Source organism: Emys orbicularis, chromosome 5, assembly GCF_028017835.1.
Source record: "Emys orbicularis isolate rEmyOrb1 chromosome 5, rEmyOrb1.hap1, whole genome shotgun sequence".
Taxonomy (NCBI): Eukaryota; Metazoa; Chordata; order Testudines; family Emydidae; genus Emys; species Emys orbicularis.
In genome coordinates this window covers 36,751,064-36,769,147 of record NC_088687.1, presented here as the reverse complement: position 1 = coordinate 36,769,147, position 18,084 = coordinate 36,751,064, and the positions used below count along the sequence as shown (strand labels likewise).

The following is an 18,084-nucleotide window of genomic DNA, read 5'->3' as shown; positions in this document are numbered from 1 at the left end:
ATTATGTTTAATATATGTATTATACATTTTATATATATATATATATACACACATACACACACACACACAAATGTACAGGCATACACAGATACAAACAAACTTATCGCTCTCTGTACTAATGTGACACGGGATAAAAACAAAGGGTATTCAGTTAATAGCTAAAAAACATGTAGTTTTTAAGAGGTCATAAGTGGGCACATGCTCATCTTTCTATTTTTGGGTACTGCCATTTTAAAATAAATCCATATATTCCAGTGGCAGACACTGAACACTTGACAGGAGATTTTCAAAGGCACAAATGGCAGTGAGGCGCCAAGCTCCCTGCTGATTTTCGATTAGTTAGGTGCTTCCCTGCCATTTGTGCCTTTGAAAATCTTCCCACCTGGTCTTCATTCTTGATGTTCGATGGAACTTATGTCTTATGTTTCCAAAAGTGAAGCTCTTTGAAAAGTTGCAGCATTAAAAGAAAATCATTGAAATATCTTTCATTCTAGACTATGTAGTTTTCAAATAAAACCATTTTAATTGGTAACCTTCCTACAACCAAACCCAGATCTGTGGCCAAGACCTTATAAAAGTATCTCAATAATTAAGGCAGGTACTTAAAAAATCTTTCAGTAGTAATCTTTTACATTTCTGTTATTGAAATATCAATGTATATAGACAGATTAAAAATCTTACATTCAAAAGAACATTAAAGGTGCAAAGTGAAGCACCAAAAAGTCAGATAATACCTGTTCTGTGGATAGGAACTTTACTCCCCAGCGGTTTGTCCATCTACAATCTAAAAATTCTTTCAAGAAAGAAAGGAAATAATCAACATTGGGTGGAATTTTCAAAAGTGCATAAGTGATTCAATGGGACTTGTGCTCCTAAATCTCTTAGGTGGTTTCTGAAATACCATCTATTATCCCTTATCTATTTATCTTCAGTTTTAGGAACTGATGATCCAAAGCCCAGTGAAGTCAATGAGAAGACTCCCATTGACTTCAGTAGGCTCTGAGTCAGGCATAGAGTAGTGTGAGCAAAGTTAAATCTTCTCTTTCCCAATAGGCTGACATTCTTAATGTTCTCATGGAAGACAGTACAGTAGCAAACTAGTTTTTTATTTTTTAATACTGCAGCAAAATGATTCGTAAAGTTCTGAAGGACATGGTTGTGCATAATTATGATCGCTTCTCCAAGACTGGGTCGTCTTCTGCCTATTCTGGCTACGTGACACGTATGTAACCAGAAAAATAACTTTTTAAGCCTGTTTATATTGCTGGTCACTTGACTTAGTTGCAGGCATGATTAATATCTGGTGTCTTTGTCGATTAAGGTGGTCCTGATGCATCATCCACATACAGCCTTGACATCCTCTACTCAGGCTCTGGGATTTTAAGAAGTAGTAACATGAACATCCTTCTTTTCAATAAAAATGCTCGACTTCATGCCAGCCAGGTAACTGTCATGCACTATGTCAACACTGAGCTAGCATATGGGCCTGTTCCTGCAGACTTTAAGCTAACGTATCTCCTGTTGAAAACAGGGGGGGGCATTTAAGGACTATTGGGTCAGGCAGAGAATATGCCAACAACAGAAAAAACTGCTGACAATGAGATACAAAAGAAAGGCAGTTCCTTATATAACAGGTCCAAAGTTTCACTTCTAGGGAAAGACTATATAGTCTACTGCTAGGCGCAAATTTCACCCACAACTAATTAATAGCAATAGCTGCTATGAGACTATTTTACTGTCTGTTTCTCCTACTGCTTTTAAACACTGTTATATTTTGATCAGATGCTTTTTTCATCTACAGAAAATTAAAAAAAAAATTAAGTTAGCTTTAAAGTTCAACTACTGTGTACTAGAAATACTTGTAGTGTTTAAAATTCCAGATCAGGCACTTTGTCATGGATAGTGTCTCACTTTTGCCTTTTAGGTTGTGATTGAAGCTCAAGGCCTAGAATCCATAATAGCTGCATCTGCTGATGAAGGCGAGGAAAACCTGGAGTCCTTTGCTGGCATGTCAGCAGTCTTGTTGGATGTTCAGCTCAGGCCCGTTACCTTTTTCCAGGGGTACGGAGATTTAATGTCTAAAATGTTCTCGGCAACTGGAGACCCTATGAATGTGGTGAAAGGACTTATCCTTCTGACAGATTACTCACAGGTACTAATATCTCATTCTAAACTTTTTCTGTCTCTCAGGCACACACTCTCTCTCTTCTAGTCCTGCCCCTCCAGACACATTATAGTAATCTGATGGTTTGCTCCACTTATTTTATACTGGAGAGTCTATAGGACTTTACTTACTTTTCTATCAAAAGGGAAATTATATATTGCATGAAATCAGAAGACAGGAAATCAGCCTGGATAGAAGAGAGTTAAAATAAAGGCTGCAAATACATATCACTCTAAAAAAACCACATTAATACTATAAAAAAACAAACCAGTTCCCTGTGGAAAAACCCTGCTGATTCCCAACATATTACTAGTAGATACAGCCTCCTCTTTACCCAGTTATTTTGTAATGTACAGTTCCTATTAAAGTGGTGGGGTCACCAATAGCCATCTGTTTTTATAGCTCAGAAGTTATCCAGTGATCTGACACCCATCTTCTTCATCTTGTCAAATGCTCAGCTAAGTTACCCAGGCTTGCATGCACCGTGTGATCTTCCTTAACTGCTCACTTTACAAGCTTAGTGCTAGCATTATTCAGAATTTACTGTGAATGCACAGAGTGCAATTTGCAAGGGCTCATAAGTCAGTGACCTCAAAATGATCTGTCATCGAAAGTTTAAAAGGCTCTTCTAAGTAAACATTCTTCCCTCGACCAAATTGGCACCAGACAGGGGCGGCTCCAGGCACCAGCGCAGCAAGCGCGTGCCTGGGGCGGGAAGCCGTGGGGGCGCAGCGTGCCGGTTGCCGTGAGAGCGGCAGTCAGGCTGCCTTCGGCGGCATGCTTGCGGGAGGTCCGCCGGTCCCGCGGTTTCGGCGGCAAGTACGCTGAATGCGTGGGACCAGCGCACCTCCCGCAGGCATGCCGCCGAATCCGCGTTACCAGCGGACCTCCCGCAGGCATGCCGCCAAAAGCCGCCTGACTGCCGTGCTTGGGGCAGCAAAATACATAGAGCCGCCCCTGGCACCAGAGATGCTAAAAAAAAAAAAAGTAAAAGATATTTTCTTTTTGTGTGATGGGACAAGTGTTTTTCACTGTCCTTGTATTGCTAAGCCACTGAATTATATTTGGTCAAACTTTCCCAAACAATTCCTCTTCAGGTGGAAATCACCAAAGGTGAAGGGTTCAGACAGTTATAACCATCTGAAAACAAGGATTTAAAATGTAAACATTATTATACAACTTTAGATGTAGTTGTCACTCCTGTGCCAACTATAGCACTGCAGATAATCTTTTCATCTTTAACCAACACCATATGAAGATATGGTTCAATATGTTATATGTTTTTCTACTTACTTCATATGTATATCTAGCTTCAGATATGGAACATCCATGCATCTGAGTAGCACAAATCTAGGACACTTAACCTAGAGCAAAGAGGCAGCATTTGGATTGATTTTTCTGTTCTGCTCAAATACAGGTGTGTGGAACTGGGAGATCTAATGGTAGAAATCAACCTATAAAGAACTGTAGGCTCGTTTTATCCCAAAGTAGTACTGTATTGGATTACTGGGCAAGCATGGTGCAAACTGCTCCCACTGAAAAATTTCAGAGAGGCTCCAGTAGTGGAACTTCTCACTTCATAGAATCTCCCCTACTTTTTGGTGGAGGAGAATGTCAAACTGTTCAAAGACAGTCTGACTAACATTGTACCCTTGACAATACCAACCAGAAATGATCCTGAGTACCAAGTCTTCTGCACCAGAGGATTGGCATTTGCATTTGAAATCAAGCACAGCCACTTTTAAATGGTTCTGTCAGCTAAGAGTTTCACATCCAGTACACAAACTGTGAACTAAAGTTCACTGAGAAAACGGGTTGGGTTCTAACAAGATTACATGCCAGAGGTCCAGCTAACAGACAGTGTGTCAGTGACTTATTTTACAAACCTGGCAGGTGGGAAACATGATCAGACCTTTATGTTCTCAAGCTCAGATCACATAAGGGCGGTGTTTCCAGAACTAAATCTTTCCAACTGCCGTGCATGCCCAAAGCTCCCTAAATATTCTGGCAGAATCACTTGGCTAGGCACCCCGAGAACTCTGCCAGCCAGTGGATTCTGGACTCCTTAACTTCAGATAACCTAGTAAGAGTGCAGGGCACACCAGTGTTGGAACTGCATGCCATCCCTCACAACAGCAGGGCATATCATTTTAGGTCAGTCACTGAAATTCAGGAAGATTTGGCAGTAGAAGCTCTGTAACAGCACAGTGAGCAGATGGGATCACTCTCTGCTTTCTCTTCTGTGTCACTGACAGCACAGTTGCTGTGCAAGCAAGCTGGGTTCCAGGTAGCAGATACCTCAATTGATCCTTCCTAGCCAGGAAACCACTGGCTCCTTTTAAGCCCCATCCACACAGGGTCCTCAACTGGTTTACAAGACTGTTAATAAAAAAAAAAAAAAAGCTTCAGGCTAAACTGTTTTTTCCCCACAGTACAGCTGGTCAGTGTGTATGGTGCTGACTGAGACTATTTTTAACAATCATGTTTAAGATTAGAAACAGCCTTAACATTGGTTTGCCACTTCCATATAAGCCCACAACACTGCGTTAGAAATATTTTCACCCGAAGTGCCTTTAAACTGTGCTTAGAACTAGAACTGTATCAGGAAACCATGTAAAAAGAAGTGTAGATGGAGCCTTAATTGAATGGTAAAACTGGCATTTAAGAATCTAGATCTGAGAGAGGAAAAGTGTCACTCTCTGCACTTGTGGTGAAGCCATTTCACCAATAGCCATGATTCACGTAGCGTCTTACCCATGGTTTTTGCTACCAAGGTACTAACTCTGTTTCCTTGGCCAGCATGGAGAGTGGCACACAACCCCTGTAAACCATACTGGCCAACGGTATGGCTTTATAAAAGAGTTTATAACATTGTTCATCCTTCTCTATAGTGCCCAGTGGTCAGCTACCTTCTAGCCTGATCCACAGAGTCATGGCTTGGGGCAATATGGTTTCAAACACAGACAGGAACAAATGTGTAACAGTAAAGGATGTAGATAGCACAGTTGCTATCTTATTTATAGGAGAATGACTTGAAAGCTGAAAGGAGGAATTTAAAACTGGCCAATTGAACTTTTGAAAACTAATTTCAGAATATTCTATTTTATAGGGTCTCTTAAAACAGCATAGTCTGATTTTTTTTAAAAAGTCCTTTAGAACTGTTATAAAGGGTTTTCTACTCTTTTGTTAATCTTTATATGGATCACTTCAGGCAGTAGTTGCTCCACTGCTGACTAAACAGGTGAAAAGTGAAATTGACTATACACAAAGTGTTGTCAAATATACAACATAAAAATACCTGGAAAAATAGTTTTCTTTCACTAGTTCCTTTCAGCGTAGTAGTCATTACTATAGTAGACAGCATTCTCAGACAGATGTGAATTCTAAGTTGATGATGTCCCTTTAAACTCCTGCTCCTGCCCACTACCCATGATGCAGTGTTTTTGTGAGAGAGGATATTCCAAAAATCTACAAACAAAAATCCTCAGGGTGCACTATGCATCTATTACTACCTTTCCCGACTCGGTTCAAGGGTTAAGAGTGACAGCGTGGCAAATCATAGTCCCCTTCATAAAAGAAACCGCTCTCACAGAATTATTTTTGAGCCCCCGAAGACACCTGCATTAATGCTCCTGGGTGTAGGAACAATATTTCTTCTCGGTATCACACCTGCCAGAAGAGCAGAGAAACCAAATATTTTATGAGTAGGTCAAAGCAGCCATTTGAAAACCAGACCCCCCCAAATAAGTGCCTTTTTCAGCCCTGCCGTTTGCATTCCATTCCAGTAGTACAGTAGTGGGGTTTTTGTTGAAATGTGGTCTACTTCAGCATTTTGAATCAGTACCAAGACATTGATCCCAGTTTTTCATATCATGTCTTCTGTTACAAAGGACGCTGTTAAGCTTTAAATAGAAAGGCAAAGGAAAGGAGCGCCTCTAAAAGGCCAACTCCCATTGGCTTTACTGGGATTTGCACATGTTTAACTGAGGATAGAATTCAGCCCTGGAGTAAGTAATGGATGATCAGGCCAACCTTGTTGTCAAATCTCATAAAAACATTAAACAAAGAGACAGATTTTCTTTGAGTTTTAATGGCAAATTTAATTTAACTATTGCAGGCTTTGAAGTCCTAAATAATCATATTCACAGTAACTGTTAAATTTAATAATACAGCCTTTGCAAATTGATCCCTCACTCAAATACTTACATGCAATTTGACATGCATCTCAAAAAATCTGCTGCCCTGTTTGTGCACAAATGACTGTCAGAATGCATGCTATTACACACTCACATACATTCAGTTATAGCCCAGTCCGGTTCTAATTTTTAAAAGAGAGGCATGTAATGTCTCCAGATCCAAATAAGTCAGGCATTTTTAATTAGCTACCATGGGTGAAATCCTGGGACCATTAAAATCAATGGCAAAATTCCCTTTCATTTCAGTTGGGCCAGGATTTCAGCCAATGACTTTAACTAGATAACAAGAAAACAGGACAATAATATGTGATCAGGCTAGTGAGGGGCATCCTTGTTTATAAGCTACATCCAAGCCCACTGCATTCTTAGGTTCAATCTCCAGCCCACTCCAGTAGCAACTGACTGCCAAGTGACAAGCCTATTGAACTCTGCAATACAGAACGATTCAGACCTTAAAAGGTGAAGTAACCAGATACAGTCACCACCTTTCTCCAGGCTCCATACACTGTGAGTGGAAGGTTTTAAGACCCTCCCCCCAACCACCCTCTTTAAGCACCAGCCCCTGCTGATTGAGTTGGGAGGGAACCTAGGTCTTTCTCATGGCAGGGTGTTCCGCAGGAGACAGCAGGGCTGCTGAGCAGCTAGCAAGGGAAGGACATAGAGAGACCCCTTTGTCCAGCCTAGGCGTGCAAGGGAGGCAGAAGCATCAAGCACTCCTGCATGCTGCAGACACCTGCAGTAGTACAGGGAACAACATAGGAGCAGAGAAACTGGCAGACGGAGGGACCCAGGTGGGGCAGAAGGAGGATAAGTATCCCCATCCCAAAGAGCTGTGGTCACAGGGGAAAAGGAGAAAGAGAGCAGCAGATTTCACTGGGCGTAGACACTGGCAGCTTGTGTGTACATCCTCCACTGGCCAGCCCCTCTCACACGGCTAGCCCTGCTCAGTGTGGGGGAATTCATCTCCCTAGGACAACAGGGGTGAAAGATGGGCTGGCCAGCCACAGGCCCCTCTTCCCTCAACAGTGAGGGGAGACAGGCCCTCTGCCTGAATGGAGGGGAATGAGAAGCCAGCTTCCATTGTATTGAAAGTGGCTGCTCCCATTCTCATTTCTCCTGTGCCTGTTCTCCGGGCAGAGTGCCCGCTGCCTACGCCCCACACCTGCTATTTCCTTCAGGCGCAAAGGGGACAGAGGCTCCTGCCCCCACCATTACTGCTGGTGTTTTTGGAGATGGGTGTAACTTGATCCTGCTTCTTCAAGCCCCAGAAGGAATGGAGGAGCCAATAGTCTTTATACCCAGTGGCTTCTCAAAGTATGTCTACACTGCAATAAAACACCCGTGGCTAGCCCGTGTTAGCTGACTAAAGCTCATGGGGCTTGGGCTGTGGGGCTATAAAATTGCAGTGTAGACATTCGGGCTACAATTTTATAGCTCCACAGCCTGAGCCAGCTGATGTGGGCCAGCCACAGGTGTGTTATTGTAATGTAGACGTACCCTCAGATGCCTGGCTGCCTCCTGCTGCTGCCACAAGGGAGGGCTAGGCTGCCTGTCAGACATCAATAACCGGGGAGAGGTGCTCCGAGGGCCCATACATCCACCCAGTTTTTAAAAGTTGAAAATGTACTGGGCAATCACTATCTTCTCCCAAGTGAGGCTCAGAGTGCTGATTTAATTCACTAATTCTACATCAGGTAGAAAAATCATCATTTTTAGAGTTAGTCAGACCAACAAAACCATTTTATGCTGGAAAATGCAGGTCCCTCAAAATCAGAATGCTTTGCAAAATCCCTGTTGATTTCACCCAGATTTTGTTTTGGAGAAAACAAAAACATTTGACAATATCAAAATGTCCCATTTTGACATTTTCAGAATAAACCTTTTGGGGTTTTTTTGTTGTGAAATATTGTAATGTATTTTTTTTAAAGTATAAAATGAAACAAAACATTTTGATTGATCCAACACTCCCACCTTCCCCCCGAATTTACCTTATTGGAGAATTTTGAAATGTTCGTGTTTCATGCCAATTAAAAATGAAGCCAAATTTAAAAATCCTTCATGAAATGTAATTATCCTCTGCATAGCTCTAATCATCTTAACTGTACAGAAGGTGAACTGAGGCAGAGAGATAAAAAACCTTATCCAAAGCCCATTGAAGTCAATTGGAGTCTTTTTATTGACTTCAGTGGGCTCTGGATCAGGCCCTAAGGGACTTGACCAAGGCCATAAAGGGAGTCAGTGTCGGAGCCAGGATTAGAAATGGGGAGTTCCTGTCTCCCTGGTCTGTGCTCAGTGCACTATGCTGTACCTCTCTCTCCACCAATGGTGTTCCATGGACCTTAGCAATGAGTTTGATTTACTGATTAGTGCCAGCCATTGACACTGCAAAGTTAGGTGGTGGGGGGTTATGGCCTAAATCACCCTTTTTCAAAATGAAATGTACTTTTAAAAAAAATGAATTAGACTATCTAGTTTTAAGGTGAGTGGGGTAGTTATATAAGGCAAATCAGATTACCAAGTGGTGTGAACTTTAAAAACTTGGCTGACTGTCAAAATTCAAATGTAACGAGCTGCTGTGAGGCTGAGCTATTATCACTTCCGAAACTGACTCCAGGCAATGCATTTCCAGTCCAGCTGTAAAGGTTTCAAGCAGCCATAGCATGCTCAATGCTGGCAAAAAGTGCACGGATAGCAAAATATCACAGGCAAGTTGTATTTGTTGTAGCCACCTGATTGATCAGATCAGATCCTTCCATTATAGTTCTGTGTCATTCTAGATGGTCCTGCTGGCAACAGTGGGTATTTTATTGCCATTATGGGGCAAGATTCTACACTGGGTGCTCCCTGCTAGCAGGCTCCTCCAATACGAACTAAAAGTAAGCCAGAATGCCACAGTGGTTTTCCTGGGAGGTGCAGACCTGTGTGGTAGCTGAGCTCTGTCACACTTTGTGAGAAGGGGACAGGATGCTCCCTGTTCTGCACCTGACCAGTAATGCTGTATGGTGGGTGAGGTGGGAGGAAGGACACGCTCGTGGTCCCAATCTCATCCCCTCCTTTTCATAAGGTGCTGGGCAAGAGCAGAGGCTATGTATGCTCCCCAGTGAAGTTCTGTTCATCCCCTCCACAAGGATGGAAGAGGATAGAGGGGAGCTCCCTGTGCTTTCTCCCCACTTGAACAGTCCTCAAAGAAAAAAGAAAATGAGCACCGTTTTGATCTGTATTTAGCAAAATGGAGTGTGATCTCTGCTCTTGTATGCTTTCAGGTCATTCAGTTACAGTCTGGGCTGAAGGCCAGTACAGAGTTCCAGGGTGGTCTGGCCATTGACATTTCAGGTGGAATGGAGTTCAGTCTTTGGTACAGAGAATCCAAAACCAGTGTTAAGAACCGGTGAGATACTTACAGTACATGCTGTAACCTTATACTCTGAAATACGAAAAATGTAAAATGAGCTGGTCTATTTTAAGGCTTTCAAAACAGAAGCAACCTTGCATTTTCATTAAAATTAAGGGACAGTTGTATTAAATGCCTTTTAAAATTAGATTCACATTTCAGGGGGAAAATAATGTGGCAATAAGTATGTTGTCTGTATGCAAATGCCAGTAAAAGAAAAGATATAAAAATGAATCACCTTTAACCTGTTATAGAAAATCTGAATGAACGTTATTGCTTCAAAGGCTACATTCTGCCCTCTTTTAGACTGAGACAGCTCCACCAGTCTCTGTGAAATTATCTCAGTGGATGTGAGAACTGAACTTGACCCCAGGTCTTCAAAGGGCTATAAATACGCTGGGTAAATTTTTCCAAAGTGCCTACGTGATTTAGGAACCTAGATCCCATTTTCAAAAATGACAGGTACTTAAGTCTCATTGAAAGTCAGTGGGAGTTAGGCCCCTAGGTGCCTAAATCACTTTTGAAAATGTTACCTCCCTAATTAGTTAATCCTCACCTGTGAAATAATTACCATCACTTTAAAGTGGGGGAAAGAGAGGCAAAAAGATCAATTTACCCAATATACAGCAAATCAGTGTCAGAATACGGATTAAAATACAGGAGTTCCTTGCTTCCAAACTCATGTCTAACCTGATAGATTATGCTGCCTCTTTAGAATTTGAGAATGGATTTGATATTACTGGATCTGTAGCTTGAAGCAGTACTGCAGAAGTTTACTCACTCAATCCTGACCAGAAGTAAGGATGTGGCCTCCCTTGGGAGAATTACATCTTTAGCCCTCTGAATGGAAACTGGAGTTATGAGATGCTAGTCTCCAAAGGGAGCGGAAAAGGTGTCTGCCTGTGCAAGGTGCCGAGCATCTCCTGTAGGATGTTGAGCACCCTCAAGTTGTTTTGGGCATTTTGGATGTGTGAGAAAAGCATGATGAAGTCCAGAAGGGTTGGTGTTTGAGAGAAGAGGGAAAATGGGTAAGGTTGTTAACGTTAACTTATGATTTCTTGAACAAGATCTAAACACAACTTGCTTTACGGTAGTGTGTTTTACATTAATGATGACTGTCATCAATAATAGATTTAGGCTCTTGCTGGCTTTTACCAGCTTTGAATGGCAAGGATCTCTCTCCTAGATAGTGAGTGAAGCTTACCCATCCATATGGGTGTTCTTGACTGCTGACCAATAAAGCAATTACAAATCGGATGCCATTGCTCAAAGATAACCCTGAAACAGAGACATCCTAGTGTAAGTGGATGCATCTCCACTGGTCCCATTTCCACCAGGTCTGAGTTTCACTCCCCGACAATGACGTTTTGTAAGTTCTGCAAGCCCTGGACAGCTTTGTCAAAAATGCCAGTGAGCAAAGATTTTGGGTCTGATTTGCCAGAGACCAGGGCCAGCTCCAGGCACTAGCGAAGAAAACAGTTGCCTGGGGCGGCCAATAGAAAGGGGCGGCACGTTCGGGTCTCCGGCGGCAATTCGGCGGTGGGTCCTTCAGTCACTCGCTTCCTCTTCAGTGGCAACTCAATCCTTCCGCATCAGTCTTCGGCGGCAATTTGGTGGCAACTCAATCGGGCTTTTTTTTCCCTTCGCCGCTTGGGGTGGCAAAAAAGCTGGAGCCGGCCCTGCCAGAGACACCTGGTGTGGTCATGTGCACCAGTACAAAATGAGTATAAAATACTACCAAATCAACCGGGTAGTATTTTACCTCTCTTTTCCTCATGTAGATAACTAAAGGAGGCCCTTTGAGGAATCAACCCTGGACATCACAACAGCCTACACACCATGCTTTTGCAGCAAGCTCCAGTCATAAACGATGCATGTTCCAAAAAGTGTATTTTTCACCCAACATTAATGGTTCTTTTCTCCTCTCTGCATCTGCGTGTGTGTGTGTGCACGCATGTGCGCACAATCCCCAGTGGTGTCAACTGAAGTTCTCTAGCTACACTTACATAAGAACAAACTCCAAGAGAACAGTCAATATTATACTGTTCAAGTGTTAGGACTATTTGCAGTTTAACTTCCTGTTTGTTTCTGAGCCCTGTTAATAATAAATTCTAATATCTGAATTTACTTGTAGGGGAGCCATGGTGGTAGTTGGTAACATCTTTGTGGATTCCTTCTTTGTGAAGGCTGGTATGGAAACCAGTTTTGAAACAGAGGCAACACTAAACTTCATCTCCACAGTGCAGTTTTCAGAATATCCATTTTTAGTTTGCATGCAGATGGACAAAATTGAATCTCCATTCAGGTAAGAAATAAAAACATTATCTGAGATTTCCAATTAACCATTTGGGAACTCCAGATCTTTTTTCCCTCCATGTGTTTGATGTTCACAAACATGAGGGATTAAAAACAGACTAGATTTAAGCGTAGTACAAGCAAGTGCTGTGCAAGATCACTCCCACACACAAATGTCTCTGCTAATGCCATTCATCCCTGACCTACAACATGCCAGAAATATGGATAAATGTTTATTAGAGACTTTGACAACCACCACTGCACTTGCTTTGATTTCTCATTTTTGTTAGATTTTCCACCCAGCTTTTAGAAGTAAAAACCAAGTGAAATAACCCCACTAAATTACCCTAACATATCATTATAGATGGTGAAAAAACCTGAGTGTCAAACAAAGCACCACCACCAGCAATGTCTATCCTCTGTTCATTAGGCCAATGATGGTGCAAGTGCTTAGCTGTAAAGCACTTGAGCCTGCAAGGTTGTCTTTATGACATACTGCTTCCTGATGCTTGTGAAATTAGCCAGAATTTTTAGTGCTCAGCTCAATTATCATACTCTGTAATAGATACAGTACTTCAATATGTTTGGAAATATTTTTTTTTACTACAGTCAGTTTTCCACCTTGAAATTTAAAATAACTATACAATACAGTAAAAGTTGTTTTCCAATGAGCAAGTGGTAGCATTGCATTGCCATGTAAGAGGCCTAGGTTTGCTTTTCTGTCTTGGTCCATATCTGCTAAGAATTGAGAATGGTCTGGTGACACCATTCTCTGTCCCTTTGAGAAAGGCTTCCATCCAGTGCTTCTTGGCCAGAGGACAATGTTTACAATGATTGGCCCAATAGATGGGAATTTCCTAAAGCTCTCCCAGAAATCCCATCTCTCTGAAAATATGGTATTAGTTGTACTGATAGATATGTACGCTGATTATATATACAAACCACTAGTCCCATTGAAACCAATCAATCAGGCATAGATGTGGTATGCCCTTACCTAGATTCACATGTATGGGTGCAGATTTTATATCACTTTTGCTATACTAGATAACAATGTTGTGTCTTTGCAGGCAATATGTGACTAAATACGAAAGCCTGCCATCTGGCAAACGGTACACTTCTCGGAAAGGAAAAGTCAAACTGCTGGCAGGTTCTGAATACCCGCTCCATCAAGAGAACTCCAACATGTGCAGGAAGGTTTTCAGCACTCAGTCTGACTCCTCCGACAGCTGGTTTTGAAATGGGCACCTGTTCTTTCATTTTACTGAATCCATGGCCCCCTAAGTGACTTAGGCGTCTATGTACTGTACTAGCTCAGTGCCTGATCCTGCACTGTTGAAATCAATGGGAAGTTTGTCATTGACTTCCAACAGGCCCAGGATCAAACTCTTATTATGTGCATAGTGTTTACATATTTACATATATTTAAGACTTTTGTAAAAAGCTAAGAAAAAAACAAAAACAAAACAGTTTGGAGGCAATCCATTCACTCCCCCTTGGGAGGTATGATTTTCAATTTTTTTTTCAATAGCAGAAAGACATTCATATTTTTCTCAAAGTGGAAATATAGAAGCCCATGGTTCTGATTTTCAGTAAGAACAATTATGCTGTAAAAAGAATGATTATTTATAAATACATTTAGAGACAGTCATTTGTTAAAAAACTAACCAGTTCTCATTTAAATACACAGCAGCATCGTTCTAAGAAGGACCATTAATTCTTGGTTGCTCACTGCTGTCTGTTTGTTTAATCAAAAGCAGGGTGTATTTTTACAATTTTTTTAGAGCCTTAGTCTCATAAGTATTATCTTTTTTTTTTTTATGAAGTGCTATGGTTAGACATGTTTGGTTAAAAATTTAGGATGAAATTTTCAAGAGTGCTCTGCGTTGGCCTAACTCTTCTCCCACTGACATAAACTGAAGAATGCCTATTGACTTCAATGGAAGCAAAGTTAAGCCAATGCTGATCGTGTTTGAAGATCACACTCTGAAACTTCATGTAACTACGAGGCATCAAAGCAGGCACATTTCTAGAGATGAGCACTCACTGTAGCAACAGTATGAAATATGATTAGTTTTAAAGTCTTGAAAATGAGTTGTGACTGCACCATCTAGCAGGTCCAGTAAGGAGAGAGAAAATTCTAGTATTCTGCTCTATGGGAGATTACTTATTTAGACTAAAAGAGGAGCCTAAGTTATCATTACTCACACAAGTAGTTCTACTGAAATCAATAGTACTACTCAGGGCAATAAGGATTATTTGTGAGAGTAAGGGTTTTACAGGACCAGGACCAACCTTGGCTGAAAAAAAATACTGTATTTGTTAATCATTTTGCAGTTATTACAATGTAATAAATAAACAAATATTTCCCATCACAGAACACCCTACTTTCCCATTCTCTTGATCCCCCAAGTGATCCGCATTATTTATCATTCCACAGGACAGGGTGTCTAGTGTAAATGTTGGGCTCAAATAGCCTAGGACAAGTTGCATTTCAGAAAATGAAATCAGGCAGAAAAAGCTTTTGGATTGTCTCACATACGCACACCCCCACCCCCAAAATCCTTATCCTGATATAAAGCACAAAACTGCCAGTCTGTTCAATGCAAACAGCTAATCTGTTTGTTTTAGAACTATAAACAGGAACTTACGGGCTGATTACTGTATTTCCCAAATACACCGTTGATGCTATAGCACATTTTTTGCCAGAGCCTAAAAATAAAATGGGGCAAAATAAAATAAACAAAAATCCTTCTTTCACTCTTGGTTTTTGTTTGTTATTTTTGTGTTTTGGGTAGTTTTATTCTCTAGGGGGGTGGTAATTGGGGGACGCTCACCTCTTGAGTTCCTTCTGCTGCTGCACATGGTACTGCAGGCCCTTTCCTGCTCCTGGCACCCCTTGTAGATTGTCAACCTTGCTTGGTGGGTCTTAGTCACTCAGTCCTCCAGCCGGGTGTCACAACAAAATGCACCCCTTCCAGGGTAGCAAAGAGTCCAACAAAACTGTCTATCAACTCTCGTGAGGGTCTTCAGCCCCAGATCTTGGGCCTTCAAATTCAGCCCTTCGCTCGGGCTTCCAAACAAGCCTTGTTCTCTTCTTGGGGTTTATACCACTTTGCCCCAGTGGTGGAAGCCGGGCCTGCCCACTACTCCTGATTCCAACCCTGGGACCCTATAAATAGCAGCCATGTACTACTCACTTAAATTCTTTATTGCTACTTTCCTGGGACTCTCACCCCTCACCTCAGGATTAAAGTTCTTAGATCCTCTCTCCCAGCTTAAGCAAACACAACCAGAACTAAATTCTGATTATTTTTCAAGCTCTTTTGGCCAGAGAGGAGCACTGTTCCCCACCCCTCTGACCCCAGCCAGGATCTGATGGTCCTGCATCTCCTTTTATCTCAGCCTGTGGGTGCTGATTGGTTGCTTCCATGAGGCCTCTCTAGACAGGCCTGGAGGACCCACCTTTGCTGCTCCTTTCCTGGGTTGGGGTGTAGTAGGACCATCAGGCCTCCAGCAGGGGTTCACAAAGGCCAGGTGCATCCCATCACAGGGATAAATGCTGCCCTTTTGTCCATAGCCAAGTAGTCTCTCCCTGAAGTGGAACTGGTGAGGTTCTGTGATGCAAAGGAGGAGCAGGATTGGAGAAGGAAGGGCAGACAAAGAATGTACACTCTATGCATGGAACTCAACTCTGCACCTAACAGATAATCAAGCCAAAATCCTGTTTCACCCACCACAGAATCCATTTGGGCCTCTTACACAGCCACAGAATCCATTATGCCCTACAAGATCCACTACACCCTATTCTGAAGGTGGGGAATCATACCTCTCTAGCAATGCAAAATGCTGAAAGCCTGTCTTCATTCCTTACCGGCAAAGACATTATAAAGCTTCCGTTGTGATGTCACAGTTGTTATAGCAATAATGTCACACTGGAAACACAGAGATATAACTTCATTCAGGATTCAAATAGAAAGATAAATTAATTTGTAAATGGGAACAATCTTTAACACCAGCAGGAGAAATCTTGAAAAATACTAGCAAAATCAATTACAATTGGTACGAATGTTCTTTTCCCAGTATGCTAATGTCAATTGGAACTTGACTTGAGCTGAATTCAATCTGAACGGATGCAAATCACATTCCTGTGCTACATACTGAATATCTGATGATAACTTTTTAAAAGTTGTAAGTAAAGTCAAATTAGAAAAAAAAAAATCACCAACCCACAGGTATTCATAATAAGGGTTGTGAGCAGCTTCCATTATATAGCCCTGTTTTAGTTCCATTACATCTTTGGCTTGGAAAATTGGTTTGGTCTGAAAATTGACCTGGTTACTCTGAAGGTCAAGAAGATGGAGTCTGGACAGTTTAAAGAAATGTTGTCCAACTATTTTACATTGTAAGTTTGTGGCAGTGCTGGAAACAGAGACCTTATCTCTGGAGTAGCAGCCCGATCCCTAATCCACTAGATCACAGTACCTTTTATACCAGTCATTTTCAACCTCTCTCATTTGCAGACCCCTACAAATTTTCAAATATAGGTGAGGACCCCTTTGGAAATCTTAGACATAGTCTGTGGACCCCCAGGGGTCTGCAGATCACAGGTTGAAAACCACAGCTTTATACAAATTGCTTCAACTAGTTGTGTAATTGGGATATTAAGATGTACTCACCTTTGTAAAGTGGTTAGCGGTTCAGAGATGAAAATGCACTATGTGGCCAGTAGAGTAATTTTGCCAGCAAAGCTGGGGAGAGACAGATCCTTGCTGTACCATGAGACCCCTCAGAGGTCCCCAGTGATACACATTCCCTCTTTCTTTCCTGCAACTCCCTACCAATAAGGCTCTGAACACCTCCTTCTCACCAAACATTCCTTCTCTCTCCCACCAAAACCCCACTCCCAAACCGGCTGCTACCCACATAGCCAAGACTCCCCCAAGCTGTCCCCCTGCTCAGCTTCCCTTCTCAAGGCTCTCTCTGAGTCTGTGCCCTCCTCCCAGCTCTTCTGCCTCCAGTGTCTCATCTGAGGCTCTGTCCCACCCACAGCTCCCCTCCCACAAGATACCCCTTTAAGCCTGGGTCTTTTTCCTAAGACCACTATTAGGGTTGTGTTTCCCCACAAGTCCCCTCCCCAAGGGCTCCCCTCAACTCTTGGTCCCTCAACTCAAAACATCCCTTGAGGCTGGGTCCTTTCCCCAGCTCCCCTCCCAAGAGCACGGATTCCTGCTCCCAAACACCCTCAGCTATATAAGAGCTAGGTATTAATTATGAATATTGTGACTCCCCAAGATCCTCCCCCTAATACTGTGTACAGTCCAGTGCCCCATTGGCTACAGTGCCAATTCCCCTATCACACCTGAACCTCCTTCACAGAGGAAGAGCTGCTGTTAAGGCTCAGTGTCTTCTCCAGAACCAGCAGGGACAGAATGACCCCTGAGGGCAAGAGGCTGTAGCTGCCTCTTTACCCAGCTGATCAGCTGGTAAGGTGCAGTGAAAGTTCTGAGCTGCACTAAGCTACAGCCTCTGATTGCTCCCTCCTCTTCCACCTGCTCTCCCCTCCAACTAGGGCTGAACATTGGTTGTAAGTAGTATAATGTTATTTCCTCCCCAAGCTCAAAGTTGAGATGGAAACGCCCCTTGTCACTTCCTTAAAATTACACCCATGACTATGACCTAGTACAGGCGTTCTCAGTCTGGGTATCACAACCCTTCCTGCCCTTCCCATATTGCTAAGAGGGAGGAGGAGCTCAGGTAGATCACAGGAGGACCTCATGAAGTTTCGGAATGTCCAAAGGGAGTCACACTAGGTCCTCAACCTTTTCCATACTGAATTAGGCATTAGTGGCAGCACCACATAGCAACTTAAGTATCAGACCTACCTCATAATTTTTAGCACTTTTACCCAGGAATCAGAATGTAGTTTGGCTGTGCTGCGTATGCATAGCTAACTTAGCTACCCTGTGAAACAGCATATCTTGGCAGGTGTGACTGAATGAGACAGGGCTCTGCAAGAGCTAATATTTGTGTGGCCAGTG

At 42.4% G+C, this 18,084-nt stretch overlaps 1 protein-coding gene across 1 annotated transcript in view; it reads left to right on the top strand.

The window, feature by feature from the left end:
- MTTP (microsomal triglyceride transfer protein) overlaps nucleotides 1-13,282 on the top strand; it is a 37,370-nt gene extending 24,088 nt beyond the window's left edge. Inside the window, exons 13-18 of the mRNA XM_065405423.1 lie at nucleotides 1,125-1,222; nucleotides 1,322-1,443; nucleotides 1,925-2,152; nucleotides 9,624-9,748; nucleotides 11,886-12,056; nucleotides 13,114-13,282. Coding sequence (XP_065261495.1) covers nucleotides 1,125-1,222; nucleotides 1,322-1,443; nucleotides 1,925-2,152; nucleotides 9,624-9,748; nucleotides 11,886-12,056; nucleotides 13,114-13,282 — 913 coding nt within the window. The remainder of the gene's footprint in view (nucleotides 1-1,124; nucleotides 1,223-1,321; nucleotides 1,444-1,924; nucleotides 2,153-9,623; nucleotides 9,749-11,885; nucleotides 12,057-13,113) is intronic.
- Nucleotides 13,283-18,084: the final 4,802 nt, after the last annotated feature.